At 39.8% G+C, this 19964-nt stretch overlaps 1 protein-coding gene across 1 annotated transcript in view; it reads right to left on the bottom strand.

Annotated features, from left to right (window-relative positions):
* Window positions 1–19964, bottom strand: part of ITGA9 (integrin subunit alpha 9) — a 236129-nt gene that overhangs the window by 31616 nt on the left and 184549 nt on the right. The window contains exons 21-23 of the mRNA XM_068405193.1: window positions 17533–17622; window positions 14699–14807; window positions 11850–11957 (exon numbers count right to left, since the gene is read on the bottom strand). Of these exons, the coding sequence (XP_068261294.1) occupies window positions 11850–11957; window positions 14699–14807; window positions 17533–17622 (307 nt within the window). The remainder of the gene's footprint in view (window positions 1–11849; window positions 11958–14698; window positions 14808–17532; window positions 17623–19964) is intronic.

The following is a 19964-nucleotide window of genomic DNA, read 5'->3' as shown; positions in this document are numbered from 1 at the left end:
AACACCTAACATCAATGTACCATGTGTATTAGGTTTTTTTCTAGTTTTTATCTCAAGTTCAAAGGCAATTCTGTCAAACTGCTCAGCCCCAAGGTAAAGAAAGTTAAAAAAACCCCACACTCTGATATTACCACTGTGGAATATCAGAGTGCCTAAAGCCAGCACAGCCTGCATTCAGATCTCACCTGCATTCTTGAACATCGCTGGATGCCAGAATAGCCATGTACAATTTTCAATAATGAGATGTTATTGTTGGGCACCTCACTTAGACACCTAACAGGCTTGCTTCCAGAAGGTGGACATGTGACACTTAAAAATCGCCATCTTTTAGAGAGCTTCAGCTGGACATCCAAAATCTAAGGGACCAAAAATCACTACTCATCATGAACATATATATGTGTATTCTCCTATTGTATTCAACATGTGTGCATATACATGCAACACGCATAAACACGAAGAGATATAAGTCAGAACATTTGTACTACACAGACTGTAAATGGCACCTTGCATAACAGGCCTCTAAAGGTCACCATAGCTCTGCGAAGGCTAACAGTATTGCTAATCTATCATCATGCAGAAAAGCAGAATATCCCTCATGCTGCCTACCCTACCCATAAATGGCCACACATTCAGAGACAAGTCAGTCTCTAGTTTTGTTAATTTACTGGAAGTTGTTGTCCCTTAAAGAGCCCATAAACATGCTTGAGAGACAATGTTTAAATAGGCCAGCCTATACAATGGGTTACTCTGCCAACTTTTTGTTGTCAGCACAAACCGCTAAGCCTCTCAGAGACAAGACGTAACCACTGGAGAAAGCATGTGCGTTACCTCATGCTTTAAAAATGCTGTATCTGCAACAAGGAAGAAATCCCCACAGGACGACTTTAGTGGACTCTGAATATTTGAAAAGTCTTATAGAGCAGGGGCAAACCCATAAAGTAGCAATGATTTTTTAACCATATCAGATTACACCACCCTTAAGAAAAAGTGGCAGGAAAACATTTCAGCGTGAAACAGTTGAATGTAAAATATATCATGTACAATTCACAAACGTTACATCCTAAAAACCTGTAAATAGGGCTGTATGGGAATAGCCTGTTGGATTTATTATGTACACAGGGATCATCCTCTCTGACCTTCTCTGCACATGTAGGGATTTATGAGAATACTTGGGCTGGGCTTGGCACTCCAACAGGTGGTACCAGTGCAAGGGGGACAATCACCACATGTGCCCCTGGGGACACAGAGGATAACCCCGGGCTGCCAATGAAACATTTCTCGCATTTCTAATCCAGGTCAGCCATGGGTTTAGGGGGTTTGCTGTTTCTAGGAGAAATAATACATCTGCCGCCCCAGCACATTCCCTTTCTACTATCAGCTCTGTCCCCTACGTTCAGGGTACTCGTAACATAATTTCTGCTCATCTGTAGCTAGTCTCAGAACATGGCAATTTCTTGAAAGCCTTTAGGGCCTTTATGAAATTGTTGGGGTTTGCTGGCAAACATTTTAAGCATTCAGACCATACTGCCTGTAACATAAACTTCACAGGTAGACTGAAAGCCAGCGGCCTCTTCTACACTTAACCTCAACCCATTTAACCTTCATCAAAGGCGAGACCCTCCATTTTTTTCAGAGTCTCGTATCCTGCACAAGATGTCAACCGGGGAGAGGTAAATGAAATACAATTTCCAAACGGGGTTGGAAAGGTCAGCTGAGGACTAAGCACAGGGAAATGGAAATTGGTAGTTGGCATGGGGTAAAGTATGTGCATGTGATAGGAGTCTCTCAGAAGAATGAGACCGAAAAACACGAGGAAACTAGCTGTTGCTTCCAATGAAGCATTAAGTACAATCTCCCTGCTGCATTGCTGCATATAAAAAGCCGAGTGCTAATCCTGTATTTAATGATTGGCATTTTGCAAGATAAACAGACAAGCAAATGTGTATCTTCAGGTCATTCCTTATAGACAACACTAGACTCCCACTAACGCAAAGGAATTCATTATGGTATTAAGAAGTTTCCAGGCTGTTCCAGTAAGCCTGATTCACCTCTTGAGCTAAATCATCACCAGTTATTAGCAAGAGCCTGGAAGCCAGCAGCATTAAGCGGACACAAAGCAAGTGTGAAGGTGGAATCCAGCATGAGTGTGTGTGGTGGAACCAAACTCAGGTTCAAACATAGAAAAAGCATGGGGGCAAGTTCAGGGAAAACATCATAAGACACAAGATATTTGGAACAGCAATTTTAGCTGCAGGAAACACACTCAAGTTCTGAACACAGGTCAGTTGTTCCACAAAATTGTTAACATTGTTTGACTCTGAAATGGATGCCTTTCTCATCAGCCCTGGGGTATGTTGGCTCCAAAGGACAGTTTGGCCATAGACTTCTTGAAATTGCTGCCAGATAGTTTTTACATTTTCCTCCTTTGTTACTAGTTTTTTTTATTGTTTTATTTATGTATGCATGTCTAATCAGTGGTTCAAGTTTGCAAATTGGATAATAAATAACAGATCCCCTTTTGTTTATCTTTGTTACTAACCATAGCACACTCACTCTAATATTAAGGAAAAAATGTATACACGTGTCCTGATTCAAAGATACTGATTCACCCTATAATAGGTGAACAGAGATGAATTGATAAGCATGGTTAATCTAACATGTCACACACACTGAGAAAAAAAAAGAATACTCACAAGAAATTCCAGACAAGGTCAGACTTTTGACAGTAGACAAGTAAGTTATGTAAATATGTTATCTGAGTACTTACTCCATATGCCAAAAATGTTTAATATTCACAGATAATGACACATGTTTGAATGAGAGCAGTTTTGTTGATTCTGGCAATAAATCTAAGAGCCACTGAAACAACAGAAAATAATTTTTAAAATTAACTCATTTTACACAACCCTTGAAAGTTTTCAAATAAAAATAGCAATGCTGTTAAGCAAAACCAGTACTCCACCGATCCAATAGGTAAACTTACATGCCCATGAGAGACAAGATTTAAACAGCAAAGTGGAGATGCTAAAGCACTGAATCAGGATAGAGGAGTATTCCACCCTAGCTCTAGCTCCAGCTCCTCCAGCCAACAGGAAAACACCAGATGCACATTCGGCATAAATCTGTGCTAACCTGATTGCAACACCTGCAGATGTTTTTCTGATGCACTTAAGCCTGCAGCTTAATTAAATAACCTGTTAACTGGGTTTGATCAGCATAATCCTGCAACATTTGCCTGGTCTTGACCCTGCAACCACTTTGCACATACTTAGCAGCAATCCCCAGAAGTAGTACTCTCAAGAACTAGAGCTGCCTACACAGTTTAGTAAGAAAAGCAAAGATCTTCTGATTTAAAGTTCCTGACTTACAAGACAGCAGCTTCTTTCCTAGACAGAAGGCACCGCCACATGTACACTGTGAGAAGAACGACCGACCACTTCTATGATTTAGCTGTGAGGTCCATAGAAGGTTCAGGCCTAAGAATGAACGAACACCACCTTAAATGGAAACCAGTTTACCTCTAATATTCATGTGCTCCTTATACATCAGTCTTTAACAGCTGAAGTCCAAGAGAGAGTCACTGACAGGTACATTTCCTCTCCCTATGATGAACTGTGAAATGCTTAACACATGAGGCAGCAAACAGATCTCAAGGTCCATCTCTATTTAAAAAGCCCTTGAGTCCACTTGGAGTTCAGTGCTCCTTCAGCTAGGTTCTACCTGTCTCCAGCACATCCCCTTCTACAGCCTTTCCTATGGTGCATAAAACACAAATAAGCCCATCGTTTTTTTTTTACCTAACTGTTGGACTTTCCTCATGGGCTGTGTTGATGTTAGGATGGAAAGTTCTGAAGACTGTGCAGATAAATACATTCCCTGTAGGGCTCAAACAACTTGGGTGGGATGTTTCACTAAAGCAGATATTTCAATGTATCGGGAAGGTATCTAAGATCAGCTCTAAGCTCTCTTTAGAGGCACTGGAGAGAAGGTATGACCTCCAAAGAGGATGATTTTGCTGATCTGTTGTAGACACTGGAAGATTAAATGAGTCATCCTCATTAAAAAAACCCTCCTGGGGGGTGGGGTGGTAGAGGGGTATTTTAAGTTAGGCAAAAGATGTCCTTTGTTTCCAGGACATCCTCAGAGTTCTCATTCCCCCAGGGAATGGTTTATTGATGCCCAGTACCTTGCACAAGGCTGGAATGATGTACTTTCAAAGTCAGGAGAGAAATGGAACACAAGAAGCTTATTTCCACTCTGATTCATGAACAGGGGAGTAAACCCTCCTTCCATCAAATGGGAGATAGAGTTTATGCACAGAGATACCATTGTTTTTAACTCTTCCTTTGTTAGTTTCTAAATTTGCATTTAAACCACAAATCTTGTATGTTATTTACAAAAGAAAAAGGCTAGTTTATGAATAAGCATTTAAAAGAGGCATGTATGTTAAAAGAATTAATCAATCAGCTCTTTCCTGAATTTCCTTCTTCATTGTTTTTTAGTAGAAACAGCTTCACCAATGAGAAAATGGTGAAAGGATGTAATTCTTATATGCCTTCAAAACAAAATAATAAAAAAACCCTAAATAAAAAATTAAAATAACATAATTAAAAATTAAAATAAAATTTAAAATTAAAATTTTTAAATTAAAATAAAATTTTGTAGACTTTCTTCTTTTCTCACTCAGTAGTTCCTTCACCAGGGAATTCTCTGCCTGAGACGCTTCCAAAAAGTCTACTGTATATTTTCTTCTGTACCTCAGCAAAACTCCTGACTACTGTGATATCTACCAAACCTCCTGCTTCGTTCATGAATCTGATAAGAGCTTCACTTCATAAGACTTCTTTCTTTATCTGAACTTCACTTCATAAAAAGGCAAATCAGCCATCTTTTTCAAAATTGGGATTTCACATATTCAGCCAAGAAAATAGGAACTGTGGGCAGTTCACAAAGTAACAACACTTTCAGTTGACACAAAATATTAATCAGACTGCCACATATATATATATGTTTCAGGGGCAGAGAGTGTTGGAAAATTTCAATAACTAAGTCATTTGACAAAATTCACTTCTTTAGTTTAGAAGCTAATTGTGAGCATGCCACAAGTGAACACGTCAAGGGTTGCCATGGTCTGATTTAATACGTAGATCACAGTGCATTTTTGTCTATGTTTCAATGGCCCTGATCTTTATCGTACCAGTCTTTCTTGAAAGACAGACTTATCTTTGAACATTCAAAATGTGCTTTCTATGAACATTCTCTTTATTGAGCATTTGCAAAAAAAAAAAAAAAATCACTGCTTATGCAAATACAACAGGAGTCTCATTGCTAGAAGATTTGGACAAAACAAATAGAAAATGTCACAAAATTTGTCCAAATCTGGTTTCACCTAAAAATCTAAACTATGAAGTCACAGAAAACTTTCTGCCACGTTAAGCAGTCTTGCACTATCCTGAAGGCAATATCCAGCAGTGCATGAAAAGATAATTTTCAAGCACTGTAAATTCAGTGAACTCTAACCAAGGCACAGCTTTTGTATAGTGATTCAGATAGTTCCTGTAAAGCAAAAATGTCATGATTTTTCTTTCCACTTTGGATTTATTTTAAGGCCCTGACTCAGGAAAGAACTTAATTTTATGGCCAGGCACCCTTTCCTGTATAAAAATGAAATCTTAAATGATAGCTAAGTTCCTCTTCACTGAAAGAGCTTCGGTTTATCATGCTGACATTAGGAAGACGTTTATGAGAGCTCTTTCTGAGCTGCTTTGGGGTCCTGTTTCCCATGCCTAGAGGTGACTGTGCCATGCTGGACCACAGTGTATGCTCCTACCTCCCTTCACAGTCATCCCAGGAACACGGTGGATGCATCATTTTCTTCTGCACGTGACAAGGCTCCCAGGCAAAGCCAGATTTCATAGCTACCATAGAGATGCTCTAGACCGGGGGTGGGGGAAACATCTACTGCCTAAGCAAAATGTTTTGAAACAGTCATTTAAAGAAGCAATTAAAAGTGAAAGAGGCAGGAAGGTCAGCAAGTTTCTGCACAATACACTCCCTGGAATGAATAATTTCCTCCTGCAATCTAGCTATGCCTTTAAATATGGTGCCAAAATACGCGTATGTGAGCATGTGTATAGCAATCACCGAAATGAAGAGACTACAGGGGGGATGACTAATACAAAGGGCTAAAATAAATCTTGCTGTAGGTCCACAATGTTCCTACCCAAACCTTGTATCAACGGTGGCAACCAGCAGCAGCATAAATTTTCCTGCATCAAGTACTATCAGCAAATATTTATATTTACACATGCTGGAACTGTATATATGTGTTTTCAGAGCCAAGACCTGAAATTTCAAAAGACAGAAGCTAAACAATTTTAAACTGTCTACCAATAAACAAGGGGTTTTCTACATAACAATAACGATATACAGGTTTGCCTCTGCACATGGAGTGTGGAATAGCGAGCCTGATAATCTCAACATAGGCTTCACTACCAGCACGTAGAAGGCTCTGACAGTCCTCCGTTGTTTATGGTTTTAAACATCAGCAGTACAGTCACCAGAGCATCTTATTCTTATACTGGAGGATAGCAACCAGATAATAAGCAGAAATTACATTTAAGGTTTTAAAATTGCAAAGATTTCTTTTTCATTATACAAGTGAAGAAAAACCTCAAGCAGCCTGGGACCTTTTATGGAACAAGACAGCAAGCTTTAACTCTTCCCCTTAACGTTTTCCTGCTCCTTACAGACATTACTGTGCAAATGACAGGAAGAAAACTGACATGAGTGCTACACAAAACTGGCCTTAAAAATGTAACCTGTCATCAGCCAGGAAAGACTTGTGGCTCTGGGACTGACTCCATCTTACTTTTTCCGTTTCAACGTTCACAGGAAGAGAATAATGTTTATTTCAACGGTTTTCCTTATTGAACATGACAAGCTTTTCTACAGTCCCATGCTCAGGCAGCCATTAACTTAAAAGGCAACTTGGAAAAGGAATTCTCTTCAGTTCCTCCAGTTCATTTCCAATTCAGCTTTTCCATATTTTTTAAATCTTACTGATACCCAGCTTTCACAAACGCACAATCCAGGTCTCACCCACTCAGACAGAAGAAAGGAGTGAAGTGAATATGCCAAGCATCATAGGACAACTGGGAGACTTCTGTTTGCCCTTCCAAGTGAAGGACTTTTTATTTTGCCCCCTAACCAAAAAGTGATGGGAAAGCTGGACCAGGAACTAGGGGCTTGAGCTAACTGGCACACTCAAGGTTAATGGGACCAGGATTCACAAGACTGAAGTTTACCACATTTTTTGGCTCTCTGGAGATAATTCTCAAAGTCTAAGCTTAGACATCTAGGGAAACTCAGAGACTAGATGGCTTTTGTATTGTCAGTGAAGAGCGGCAAGTGCTTCTCCAGATTTGTTCCTATGCCTCTCTCTCTCCATTAATTACTAGAGTAAGAGAACAGAGTAATTCAAAAATATTCTATTACTAGCAATTACTAAAACAGTAATTACTACACTTAGATATCAAAAGTTACATGTAGGGAGGGAGTTTCTCATCAGAAAACTGAGGACAATATTTCTTTCCTTCTCCCTCCTTCCTCCGAAATGCCCTTTATTTCATTGCCTAGACTGCAAACTCTTTGAAGATACTGTCTTGCAACATGGGCATCTCACTTCCCAGTAAGATTCTTATCTCAGCAATGATAACAACACAGTTCTTTATATCCTTGGTATTGATTCACCTAAACAGGCTCTTATAAAAAATCAATGGTTGCTGACCTGCATGAAGCATGAAATAGAAGAAGCAACAGCTCCTTCCAAAAACCCACAAGCGCACATGGAACTTGCTCTGGATTAACACTGTGCATCTTTGATTCTGATGACAATTGTCTGACTGGAGTCTAAACAACTTGGCAGCCCTGCAGAGCTTGGTCCCTCCAGAGGAGGGGTGAAGGTCATCTGCTTGCACTGCAGTTGGCTTTCAGTTCAAACAGACAAACTTGGTTTCCAACTGTTAGTCCCTCATTCCTCATAATTGTGTTTACCTCCGCTGGAAGGCAACAATCTGATCCAGTTCCATAAAGCCAGCAGAGTAATCCTGGACACATTGCTAATTTATCCACAGCTTCAGGAAATACCCTGGTTAATTTGGTAGGAACTCCCATTGTGAAAATCTTTTTGGTTGGCCCAGAAAGCAGCTCCTTGGCTGACAACTCAAGTAGCGCTTCCCTTGCCCTCCAAATTAGCTGGATACCCAAAGGAAATTACTGATCTTTCAGTTCAAAACCAAAACACACACAAGTATAATGAGCACTGTTTTCCTTTGTGGAAGAATATATAATCAATGGCTTGAAGAGTAGAAAATATACTTTTCTATTAACACTAACTGTACTGTACTCTGTTCGGGTAAAGCTCTTCTGTCATCACCTATACCATTCCTATCACAACAAGCTGAGGGATTTCATTTATTATGTTTTTAAACTTGCTTCAAACCTCTGCAAGAAAGAAAATACGGAAATACACAAAACCAAACAAGAACTAATTTGTCTTATCTGCTACCACTGCAGAATTTGAGTACCTACTATGTAAAATCAATGTCAATGGTGAAACTCCCTAGCAAAAATAGTTTGTAAAACTTTTAGCATTTTCTTTTGGTTTAAACTTTCTGATAGGGAGGAAGTTCACTTGTTTTTTTTCTAGTTTTCTTTCATTCATCCATTTTCTTTTACTTCTGGCTTTTACTGTTGACGTTTCCTTTATATGTTAGGGGTTTTGTTGGGGAAGCTGCTGCAGAAACTCCCAAGACCCCTTGAATTGCATCTGAACATCTCTAAGGCAGAACTCCAAATGTCAAAACATCTCTGTGACCTTAATTTCTCTGGAAGAAAATCTTAAAGCCGTTTCCACAGTAAAGCCAAAAGCTTAGAGCAACAGGAACAGAGGAAGTAGGAGGGCTGTCATTTCCTCTAAGAGCAGCACAATAATAATTCCTATTAAAACCTCCCAGAGATACAGACCGTTCCAGTGGGCCATATGTGACTCTCTTCCTTTTATTACTTTTTGTGCCTGGAAGACTATATCAGTCAGTACAATATGAAGGAATTAGCTCCTGGCACTATCTTGTGTGGTACAGGTGTATTCAAGACACACACTCTAGTGCTTTTACTATGCATTTTCACCCATAAATTCCACTGCTGTAATGTACATCAGAGAAGTGGCAAAAGAATTATTAACTTTAAAAAAACAATACCATGATGTCATCAAATCCCAAATGATGTATCAACAGTTTCAGTCACAGATAAACGACAATTCCTAATCCTCTGTATTAATGACAGCTATTCTGAAAGGTCTGGCAATGCTGACTCCTAGAACAGCTGGATTATAGCTGTAAAGATATAAATACAGAAACACCTGCACTGTCTGAAACAACATGATCACCTTTACTGCGGTCTAGATTTGGGGAACTTCAAAATAAGCAAAAACTTGAAATCTTCAATGACTATGCTTACAAAAATGCTCTTGAAAACAGCTGTTCTAACCCATTTTCCAAAGTTCATGCCAATCTGCTGCTTTTAGGGTTTTGTTTGTTGGTTTGTTTAAGTATATTTAGTCTATGAAAAGATGAAAAGCTCCATGATTTCAGTTCCCTTTTCAGTCAATAAAAACTCAGTGGGAGAGAGGCAGGAGGAAAGAGAGTAGGATGCTTTTCCTGTTACAATAGTAAGACTTGGGAGACATGGGTTCAGTGCCCAGCTCTGACACAAATTTCCTGTGTGACCTCAGGCAAACCAGTTGGTGTTTCAATTATTTATTTATCCGTAAAGCAGGGATAACCACTATCCAAGATAGGATTTGCTTGGATAACATTTATTAACATGTCAGAGATGCTCAAAAAGTCATGCATTAGACTCCTACTGACCATATACCCAAAAAACAGTGGTTGAAATGATCCATGGTATGCCAGTGTATCGTGCAGACATCTCTCATAAAACTATACTTGCCTACTACCACTCTTCAGCCTGCAATGCAAAAAGGTCTCACAACAGCAGTTTGAAATTTCGACAAAGACAAACTGCAAAGTAGAAGAAAGATGTCAAATAACGCTGGGGGAAATGCAACCTGTTGTTGAGGAAAAGGGATGCAAACTCTACAAGTATTTATTTGCACAGCGCCCAAGGCCACGCTACCCAGCTGGACCTCCTTTAGGCAAGCCATCAGAGATACAACAGCAATGAAAAAGAAGTTAAGGGCAAGATTTCAGATTTTTGCCTTGTTTTTCTAACAGCTATTCAAAACCATCCTATCCTTGTCAGCATAACTTAGCGTCTTGTGTAGAAATAATGACAAACTATGCCTGGAAATCAGCCCTTGTCCACTTGGTGGTTAGCGTACACCTCAGCTAATTCAAGTGTGCAAAACAGGTATCTTGTCTAAGACAATTTGCCCAGACTTCTGGAGAAGAGTCAACACAGCGAAACAAGCAATGCCTAAAAGGAATTCATCACAACCGAAGTTAAACGGGTTGAGTTTTCTATTCTTCTCTCTTGGCTATACAGGAAAATATAGGATGACTGACTTTAGAGAAGACACCAGCATTTGGGCAGAAAAAATCTTTTATGGAGACTCACACCTCTCTGCTGCTGCTGCAAACACACACAGACACACACCCTCTCCCACAGCACACAGAGACCAGGGAAGGGACAAGGAAACAGGTCACGATCCTTTGACAGGCAATGTGTTGAAGAGAAGGTGATCTTGTGCATATAAGGCTCAACTAAATAAAATATTAAAATGTAATGTCACGGAAAATGAGACATAGGCTGGAGAATCAATTCAGTCTAGTTGGAGAATTCACTCAAGTCTATACCACTCTGGTGCCTCATACAATATCCCAAATCTGTTTCTCAGTGATTTGGTCCCTAGTGCCCACCTGTAAGCCATATATATATACATATATATATATATATTTTTATCTCATACCTTTCAACAACATAAATCTTGGAAACCTGCTTAGACAGGTCTTATTGGTTCTATATTTACACAGACTCAGTGACACAGTTACCTCCATGTGAGGGACGATAACACTCTTCAGCCAAAAGGCTAGAAAAGCAGCTAACAACAAAGAAAGTATAATACTTCTTTTCAAGTAGCCTGAAGAGCTGGTTCTGTCTCACAAAGACAGATTACTCTGAATTTCAGCAATAAACTTACCTCAGCAGTGAGGTTTCCCTCTCTTAGCCACCACAGTATAAATTTATTTTGATTTTCTTTGTAGTTGACACAAAATCATCTTTCGAAAAATGTTGTGTTGAAAGAATAAATTTCTCTGCTACTTACATTTGTTAAAAGAACACTCAAAAAGACCAAATTTTAACATGGACTATAGAAAAACAGATATTGATAATGTATTCAGACCTAGCTAGCGTTTTTGCAGATAACCACAGGAAAAAACAGGTAACGTGAGTCAGCTTGGTAACACATCCTGCTGATGTTATATACACCAATTAATCAGGGAGGACTCTGATTAAGACTCAATGCTCTTTGGAGGTGTGACTCAGGGAAGTATTCTCCACATTTCCTTCAGGATTAGCCTGACCTAGTTTTACACTGTGTTGTAGGAAACCAGGAACACACAACCGGCTGCTTGCCCTAGGTGAGGGACAGCAGTCAACAGCTGGAGGGCATCAGCTACTTATGATGATCTGGCCACAGATACAAAGAATCTTTTACTGTCTAAAAAAGCAACTGATTCATCTAGTTCTGCTGGACTTTTTTTTGTTTCAGTCATTGATAGATTTCAGTGCCTCTCTGGGCTCAGAACACATCATAATGTACTCACCATCATCTGCTGAATGTGAAATATTTCGGCTCCGGTGGCAGAGAGGCGGTTTGGAAATGAAATGTCAAGAAAAGCTCCAGGGAGAGTGCTTGGTCCAGCATTGTAAACCTGTAAGACAAAGATGCATATAAATGTATAAAAAAATCAATAAAATAACATTATATATATGACTGCTTATAAATGGGAAACTACTGTAGAACCAGAGCTGGGAATATAGGTAAATTTGAAAAATTTCAAATACTATGCAAGTTTTTCAATGTCTTCAGACTAAGAATTCTTTTGTAAGTATCAGGATAAAGTCAGAGGTTTACCTTATCTAACAGTTTTTAGGCACAGCTCATATATCAAGCGAGAAGCAGTTTTGCAGGATAATTGCCAGTCATCAATACAAATAGCATAAGACTTCTATCTTATGTACAGAGACACTGTTAGTACTCTGAGTGTTTTGGTAACACCATCCAGAAGACTGTAAGAAATATTGCTGTCTCAGTTAACATTCTCATTTCCATCTAGTAACGACTGCATTATATTCTGCATACGTTTTCCTTATGGAGCAGAAGCCAAAGTAATGATGATTGTGACTACCAGACTGCGGGTTTGCTGAGTGAGTTGCCAGGAAATGCATGTGAACAACTTCCATTCAAGTTCTGGGGTTTCCAACTAAATGAAACTCTTAGTGGAAAATATTGGCTTTCTATCAAGCCTCCCACAAATTTTCAACAAAAACTCAAAGAATTTCCAGTCCACCACTGAAATATATCCAGTGAAAATTCCAACGTTTGTGGGTTTTTGCTGAAAAGAAACAATCCATGGAAAAATTTCAAGGAAAATAAGTTTCGTGTCTTTCTACATTTTTTTATTAGGAAAAATATTTCCTGGTTGTTTCTAACAACATGTATATAAGTGCATACAGTAAAAACATTAAGCCCATTAGAATATTTACATGCACTGAGACAGTACTGTCAAAAGATGTAGAAATCAGTTGTTAATTGTGTAAAGTACAAATACTAAAACCAACAGGTTTTCATTCTTCAAACACTCTTTATATTTGAAGAAATGCCTGACTGATAAAGAGAATTGATTCACAATGTCAAATCCTCACAAAAACCCTGAAGCTCCAGGCAGGGGGGAAATCCCACTACAATGGAGCATGATAAATGCTGCATGAAATACAAACATAACATTTCATGTTAAGACATTTAAAAAAACTTGATCATCTCACTGAGATCAGATATAAGAGTTAATGCAGAAAAGACGTTTTCATTGCACATCTTGTTACCACAAAAAAATGATGCATAGATCCGTTTCCTTATTAACATTGGACATGGTATAGATTTTCACATACAAAACCCACTATAAAGCCACATATTTTTGTAAATCATCTCTTTTTCTTGGTTAAGAAACTACTACTTTTCTCCATCTGGAGAAGTTTAATAAATGGCAGGCAAATCATTAAAATCAATTAAGCAAACAGTGATACAAACCATGATCAGCCCATTATGAAACTCTACCCTTTCTCTTTGACACACACGGTTATGAGGTTTACCATGTTACTGGAGAGCAGATCTGTGACTTGTTACAGTATAATTTTCTACTTCTATACAGAAAAAAATTATTAATATTACAACTTGTAAGGGTGTGCATGAGAGACAAGAGGATGGGGCAGGACAAATGGTGGCTGTGCCAACGTATAGATTCTCTCTCCCTTACCTGTTATCACTTTGTTTTATTGAAAATATTCATCTAGTTAAAGCATCAGTACATCTGTCCTTTATCTGTTTTTAACCAATAACTGGCTATTGGGGGGAGGGAGGGGGGAAGACCTACAAACTCTCAAGAATGAAATCAGAATCACAAGAATTAATAGCCTGGTTCACAAAAGCTTTAACGTCCTGAAATCCTGCTTTCACTCCTTTTCAGTAAATAGCTAAGGGCACTGCATGACAGTGGGGGCTTAATTGCTCTGGAACACAGTCTGTCATGGAGGAAGACATGTGTTATTCATTATGAGCTGAGTGGCATTCATGCCTAGGAGAACAGAAAGGGGAAAAAAAGGCAAAAGACTATTTTTCACAATAAATTATTCCACCACCTCTGCATGATTTATCATTCCCTAGTTCCATCTAGTGGTCAAAAACGATTCGAAGTGCTTGTAGTACATACAGTCATGGCAGCAAGACAAGTTCATTTCAGCCGCATCACAAGAGTTAGTTATAATAAATCATCCATATCAGGAACCCATCTAACTGCCACGTAAAGTGTAATCTATAGATAATACTTGAATAACACTGAGATGCTATGAGACATTTAATGAAACCTTCTCACACCTGTCTTTTTAGTGTCACAGTCTCTTCCCTGTGCTGTACTCCTATTATCAGTAGCGCTATAAACATTTTCATATCGGGGGCATTTAGCAAGTCTGAATCCCTTGCACAGGTACATGTTTGTTCTCATGGATTAAGGCTGCCCACTCCTCTGCTGAATGACCATGCCACTAAAAAGAATTACTCCTCCCTTTTGAACCTGTGACTGCATCCAAGATGTGGTACTTGAGTAACTAGAGGTCTTTACTCAACTTGGGATGAAAGGTAAGACAGAAACAAATGGTAGCAGCTTCATTCCTATGGTAGCGAGATGCCCTATTTGCAATTCTTGTTATAATATATTCAGATAAGGAAATATACTATCTCTGCACTCTGTAAATATGGCATCCAATCAAGAATGCATTGCACAGCACATTGAGATTCAGAAACATTCACCAAAGCCCATACCACACTCAGAATAAAAGAGATACAAAACCAGAATGTGCTGTCAAGCAGGAAAGCAGACAAAATAAGGATCAGTTTTACCTGAAGTGTGAAGTTGAGAGACTGGAAAAGGCATTCGTGGTTTTCCAACTGAACAAAGTTGGATGCTTCCACAGAATCACCGTAGAAAAATGAAGTAGGGAAGACTTCTCTGAAAGATCAAGACACAGATTTAGTAAGCTGTGTTTGTCACCAAAATTAAATATATTTGTGGCAAGCTGAATTGCACCCCTTGCCTTCTGGTCATGTGAAATTCTATGGGACCATTTTACATTAATCTGTTCTTTGTGATTTGATTTCCTCTCAACAATGCTAGACTACATAAGCAGCATGACAGTCAGCAACTGACCCAGGTTAACATCCCATCATTGAAGCAGACTTCTTTTGATTACTTATCTCTTTTTGTCCTTTCCTATCACAAAACCTCTTCTCCAGGGCCCCCTGCCATGGATGATTTGTGCAAGTCCTATAGTTTGTGTAACACAGGAAATCATTGTGCTACCAAGTTAACCTGAAGAAACAGTTATATATTCACTGAGGTAACACTTCTATTTTATCTACCATTTACAGAGCATTGCAGGAATAAACACTTCCTTAATTATCTGAGCTTCACTACCTTTATGATTAGCAGATGGTTAAAGAGAAGAGTAGAGGGAGATACAACTTGCTTTCAACTACAGTGGCACAGGAGAAGTCTCCTCAACTACTCTTATCATCTTATCACAAAGTAAAACGCAGTAGGGTTTTATCAGAAAAGACTTGGAAGCACAACACAGTACCTGGAAATCCTGCAGAAGAGCACGAGGAGTGCTTTAAGCACCCTTTGTGCCTCCTTCTAATCTCAGGCTGCTCCACTGGCTGGAAAGGGTCCTGGTGTAATTTCAGGCAAACCTTGGTGAGGGACTGCCTAAAACTCTGCTTCCTTCCCAAGCTGTCCTTTTGGGTCAGAGTTTTTTGAGATAGGATTTTAAGCCTGTTTAGGTACATTTTCTTTTTGCCTGCCTGTCTCCTATGCCAGGGATTGCAAGGGGAAACAGCGAGACACAGATTTACTCCTGCCATTTATGGTGTTGTGCCTGAAGGCTCCTCCCAAACATAGTACAAGCCCTTCCAGGCTATTTATGACCAGGGATGAAGTTTGCTCTTGTAGACTCAAATGCAGAACAGCTCATAAAAATAAGCTTTAAAAATACATTGTCCAGAAAAGAGTATTACTAATATTACCATGCCTGGGAATGTTGTGCCCTCCAAGAAACCCAATTTTTCCCTGGTAGCTGGACAATTCTGTGAACTTGAATTAACTAAGTATTGTCTATGAGGAAGAAAAAAATAATCCACATAGTCAGATGAGTGGGGCTTATAAATTCAGAGACTTTGTGCTTCAAAAAAGTACATTCTGAAGAGAAAGAAAAAAGCATAATTTTTATCAAGTTTCTTGGCATGCAGTGTTCTGTAGATGACAAACAGAGATCTAAAGACCCAGACGAAAGCATTGGTACCTGTAAAGCTGTACAAAAATCGATCTGTATCAAAGCATCAAGAAGCAAGGGATACAGAGTTAAATTTCTGCACAATCTGTAACAATGAAAGCATTCAAAAACTTTCAGAACATGCTGCTGAGACTTAGTCTCAGTATAGAGGAGATTTTTGCCCTGGCTAGTCATCTTGTGAGGTCTGACAGTGCTCTTCACGTCTCTGCGCAGGCTCAGGTGTATCTTCTTCCCATTCTGACTATTGTGGCAGTAATTAAGGGATTTTATTTCTATGCAACAAGAGGGGAAATCAGCTTTATGTGGTAAAACCCAGACTCGGCCATGAATCTGAGTCTACTCAGCTTTTCAGCCAAATCACAGGTCAGTGCAGGTAACTTTGTTCCTACACGTGTAGCACACTGGTCAAAGGAATCTTTTCCTACTGATGCCAACCTGTGCTGGTCATTTAGACAATACCTATTCCCTGGAAGTTGCCACAAATGGTGGCCAAAACAGGCACTGACCTCTTGGGGACACTGCTGATGAGTTTTTGCTTCCCCAGTTTAGGAATTAATGTCAACTTTCTCAGTCTACATGGATGTTAATTAACTTCCAGTGACCAGGTCCCTCAATTCCAACTCAAGCACTGTCTATGCTAGAGGATGGTCCCTCTGTTGGAACTGACCACAAATCTTTCATTTTAGACTTAAGATGGTAATGCAAAAGTGGAAGGGAAGACCCCCGAGTACAAAGGCAGGAGCTCGCACATGTGCAGCCCTGGGGAGAGGACAACGGCTATGCGTTACACAAGTATTTCAGTCAAAGGGTGAGTGATGTTCCTCGGCTGGTATTCAGACGTCTTGCAGACTAGGGAGCAGAGAGAGTGGGAAAATGAACAGAAGCAGAAGTGAATTGTGATTGTGAAATTAAACAGAAAGGCAAACAGCTAGACCCCACCAAGCTCCTTAAAATCCCAGAACATTTGACCCTAACCTTTGGCCTGGTGATTCTCAACCATATCCTTAAAGACATGCCCTAAGGAACAAGATGTGATTTAACTTGTTCTCTTTTTATTTTATTTTAAGGTCCATCCTATCTACAGAATCACAGGAATTCAAATATGATCACTAAAATACCTACTATAAATGTGATGGTAACTAAGTAGCAGTAGCTAGAAAGGAGTGAGAACGAGGTACAGTGTTGGAATTAAAGGCATGACAAATAAAATACCCAGATAATGAATGAGGCTGTCTGTTTTTCCAGAGTCTGGGAAACAGGGAAAAAGCAACAGTCTGGCTACACATAAACAAAGAGAAGAATTCAGTTTTTCACTGGAAGACACTCAGATGTTATTGTTAGGATTATTATTATTATTGTTGTTTTCATTTGGTGACTGGTACTTACCCATTGATAGATGAGTCCACTTCATGCACCAGGGGCACCGACAGGGTTAGAGTATTATCATGCAGAGATTCAGTGCGCTCTAGGTTTCCACTGTGCCAGAAAGGAAAAAATAAACATGCTGTAAATCGACAGCCTTTGCAATATATCACACAGTTTCATAGCTGCCATCTCCCTGCCTTGTACTCTGAGCCTCTCTATTTGAGTGATGTCAGCTCTCCTTAAGAAGCCTCTTAAAGATTAAGTTACGTTTGTTCATCCCACCTTGGAAAGGCCACACACATAAAGTGTGCATTTTGCAGCTGCTCCTCTGTGGCTGTGACATGATCAGGCTCACACCAAAAAAACTATCTTGGAGCAAGGTGTGAATTCAGATGGCAGTGCAAAACTACAGCAGCCACCATGCACAGTGGAGAGAAACAAGGACATTTAGACTCCAATGCAAGGGTTCATTTTCTCCCAGCCTGACTGTACATCAGTTTAGGAGGGATACACACACTCCCCAGAGGTTTTTGACTCAGTAAATGAAACTGCGCTTTCATTGTACCTGCACCAATTGGTGCCACTACAAGCACTTTTTAAGTGAGACCCTTGTACTGAACCGGCTGTAACCTCTCAGCAGTTCCAGTCCCTCTTCCTGTACTTAGTTGCCAAAATGAAACTGCTTCTACTTTATATTTTCAAAGGCAGTTGCCTCAACTGGCCAAAAGCATAAGGAGGAAAGAGAAAAGTGAGTAATCATCTCTCACTTGAGTCAGTTTATTTCAGTGTGAACACTTTTGTATGAAGTCTGGGAGAGGTTCCTGAAATGCATGTCCAACACTCAAACTTGTAATTATTCTAATTCTGATGGTGAGTCTGCTTGGTGGGTGACAGCTCAGAACAATAATACTGAAAAATACATTACTTATATTTCCAATTCCTTCAGCAGTGACTCTGGAATCACTTTTGCCTTGAAGTTCATTGGATTTACTCACAAAACAAACTGGCAAAACAAGATATGATCATCCTATTTATCTGAGGACAGTATCACTGAAGCAACAGCAGGCAGTAATGTCCCAAGTGATACCATGCAGATGATGAGTTGCTTGGGTTACAAAAAAAAGCCTGCTGGCTACATACATGCTCAGATATAGCTCAGCTTTCTGCAACTGACACATTGGCCATGTCTGCTAATAAAACTATGGCCCAGATGGAAAACCCACAAACTTTCAGTCCCAGGAAAAAAAGCTTACTAAAAGCTTTTCCCCTGAATAGGCTCAAAGAAGAGTCCAAAACGGAGACATTTCTCATCCAACACAAATACCGAGATACCATGGTGGCAAGCAGAATAAGCGAGTAGAATTCCATACAGGGTTCATGGGTATGTGCTTATCTGTTTAAAGGGAGCAAAGCTACTGTCAGAAAAGGAGAATATAGCTCAGTGAATCTAGTTCTAGAAAAATAGTTCACGCCAGGGAGCACAGAAGAGGGTTGGGGTTTTTGTTTGTTTTGGTTTTTTTTTTTTTTAAGAGTAAATGTAATGTAATGTTTAGTCCTTTCTCCAATTGATCTCTCCCACTACTGAACCAGTTTCTTGTTACAGATGCCACTGCCAAATTTGCAGCTTCAAGGGACAGGCTTAAGTGCCCACTTGAAGGGCAATACTTACTTTCCCATGACAGCGTGGCATAGCTTCTCTGCATCCAGCCATTTTGGCCAGACTAGCTCCAGTTTTGTGTGGAAACAATGTGCCCACTCATTGCAGTCTGGCCACAGCACAGACACTTCCTCTCCATTTCCTTATCACTGACTTTACCCCAGGGCTCGCTGCAACTCTTGTGGTAGGAAGATTTTACTACACTTATTTGACAGTGAGGGAATTGAGCAATTTGCCCAAAGTCACAGAGAAAATGAGGGTAATCAGCACTGGGCCCTGCACTTTTGTCTTTGGAGGTTCAGCTGAATCCTTCAAAACACAATTGTCCTCCCGCCCATCCCTGTGAAATGTGAAACTTTCTCTTAACTCCTCTGAGCATTCACACTCTGTGTACAAACTGCTGTTTATTTCTTTGTTCCATCTAAAGGCACTGATGAACCCTTTTCACTAGGAGGGGACAGAAATCTGAGTGAGATTATACAGGAAAGCCTTGTGCAATCCAAGGCAGGCAAATGAGAGGTACAATCTGGAAAACATTGGCTGGGCAAATTTAAAGCAGTGCTGACCCATCTTTGCACTGGCTGGCATTCACCTAGCAGATCCTGATGCATCTCCCTGGCCTAGAAGCATCACGGGGTCATCTGAACACATGATGAATTTCTCCTCCTGAAGAATAAAACTTCTCTAACATGCAAGATATGGTCTTGCCCCTCTGATGCGAGGTCTCGCTTTCAGTGTCTCATACCAGCCCCATGTGCTGCAGGATCTTGTTCCCACCTACAGCTGCTACTGCAGG

Source organism: Nyctibius grandis, chromosome 7 (genome assembly GCF_013368605.1).
Source record: "Nyctibius grandis isolate bNycGra1 chromosome 7, bNycGra1.pri, whole genome shotgun sequence".
In the NCBI taxonomy this organism is placed as follows: Eukaryota; Metazoa; Chordata; class Aves; order Nyctibiiformes; family Nyctibiidae; genus Nyctibius; species Nyctibius grandis.
The sequence above is the reverse complement of the archived record's forward strand: the minus strand, read 5'-3'. Positions and strand labels throughout refer to the sequence as shown.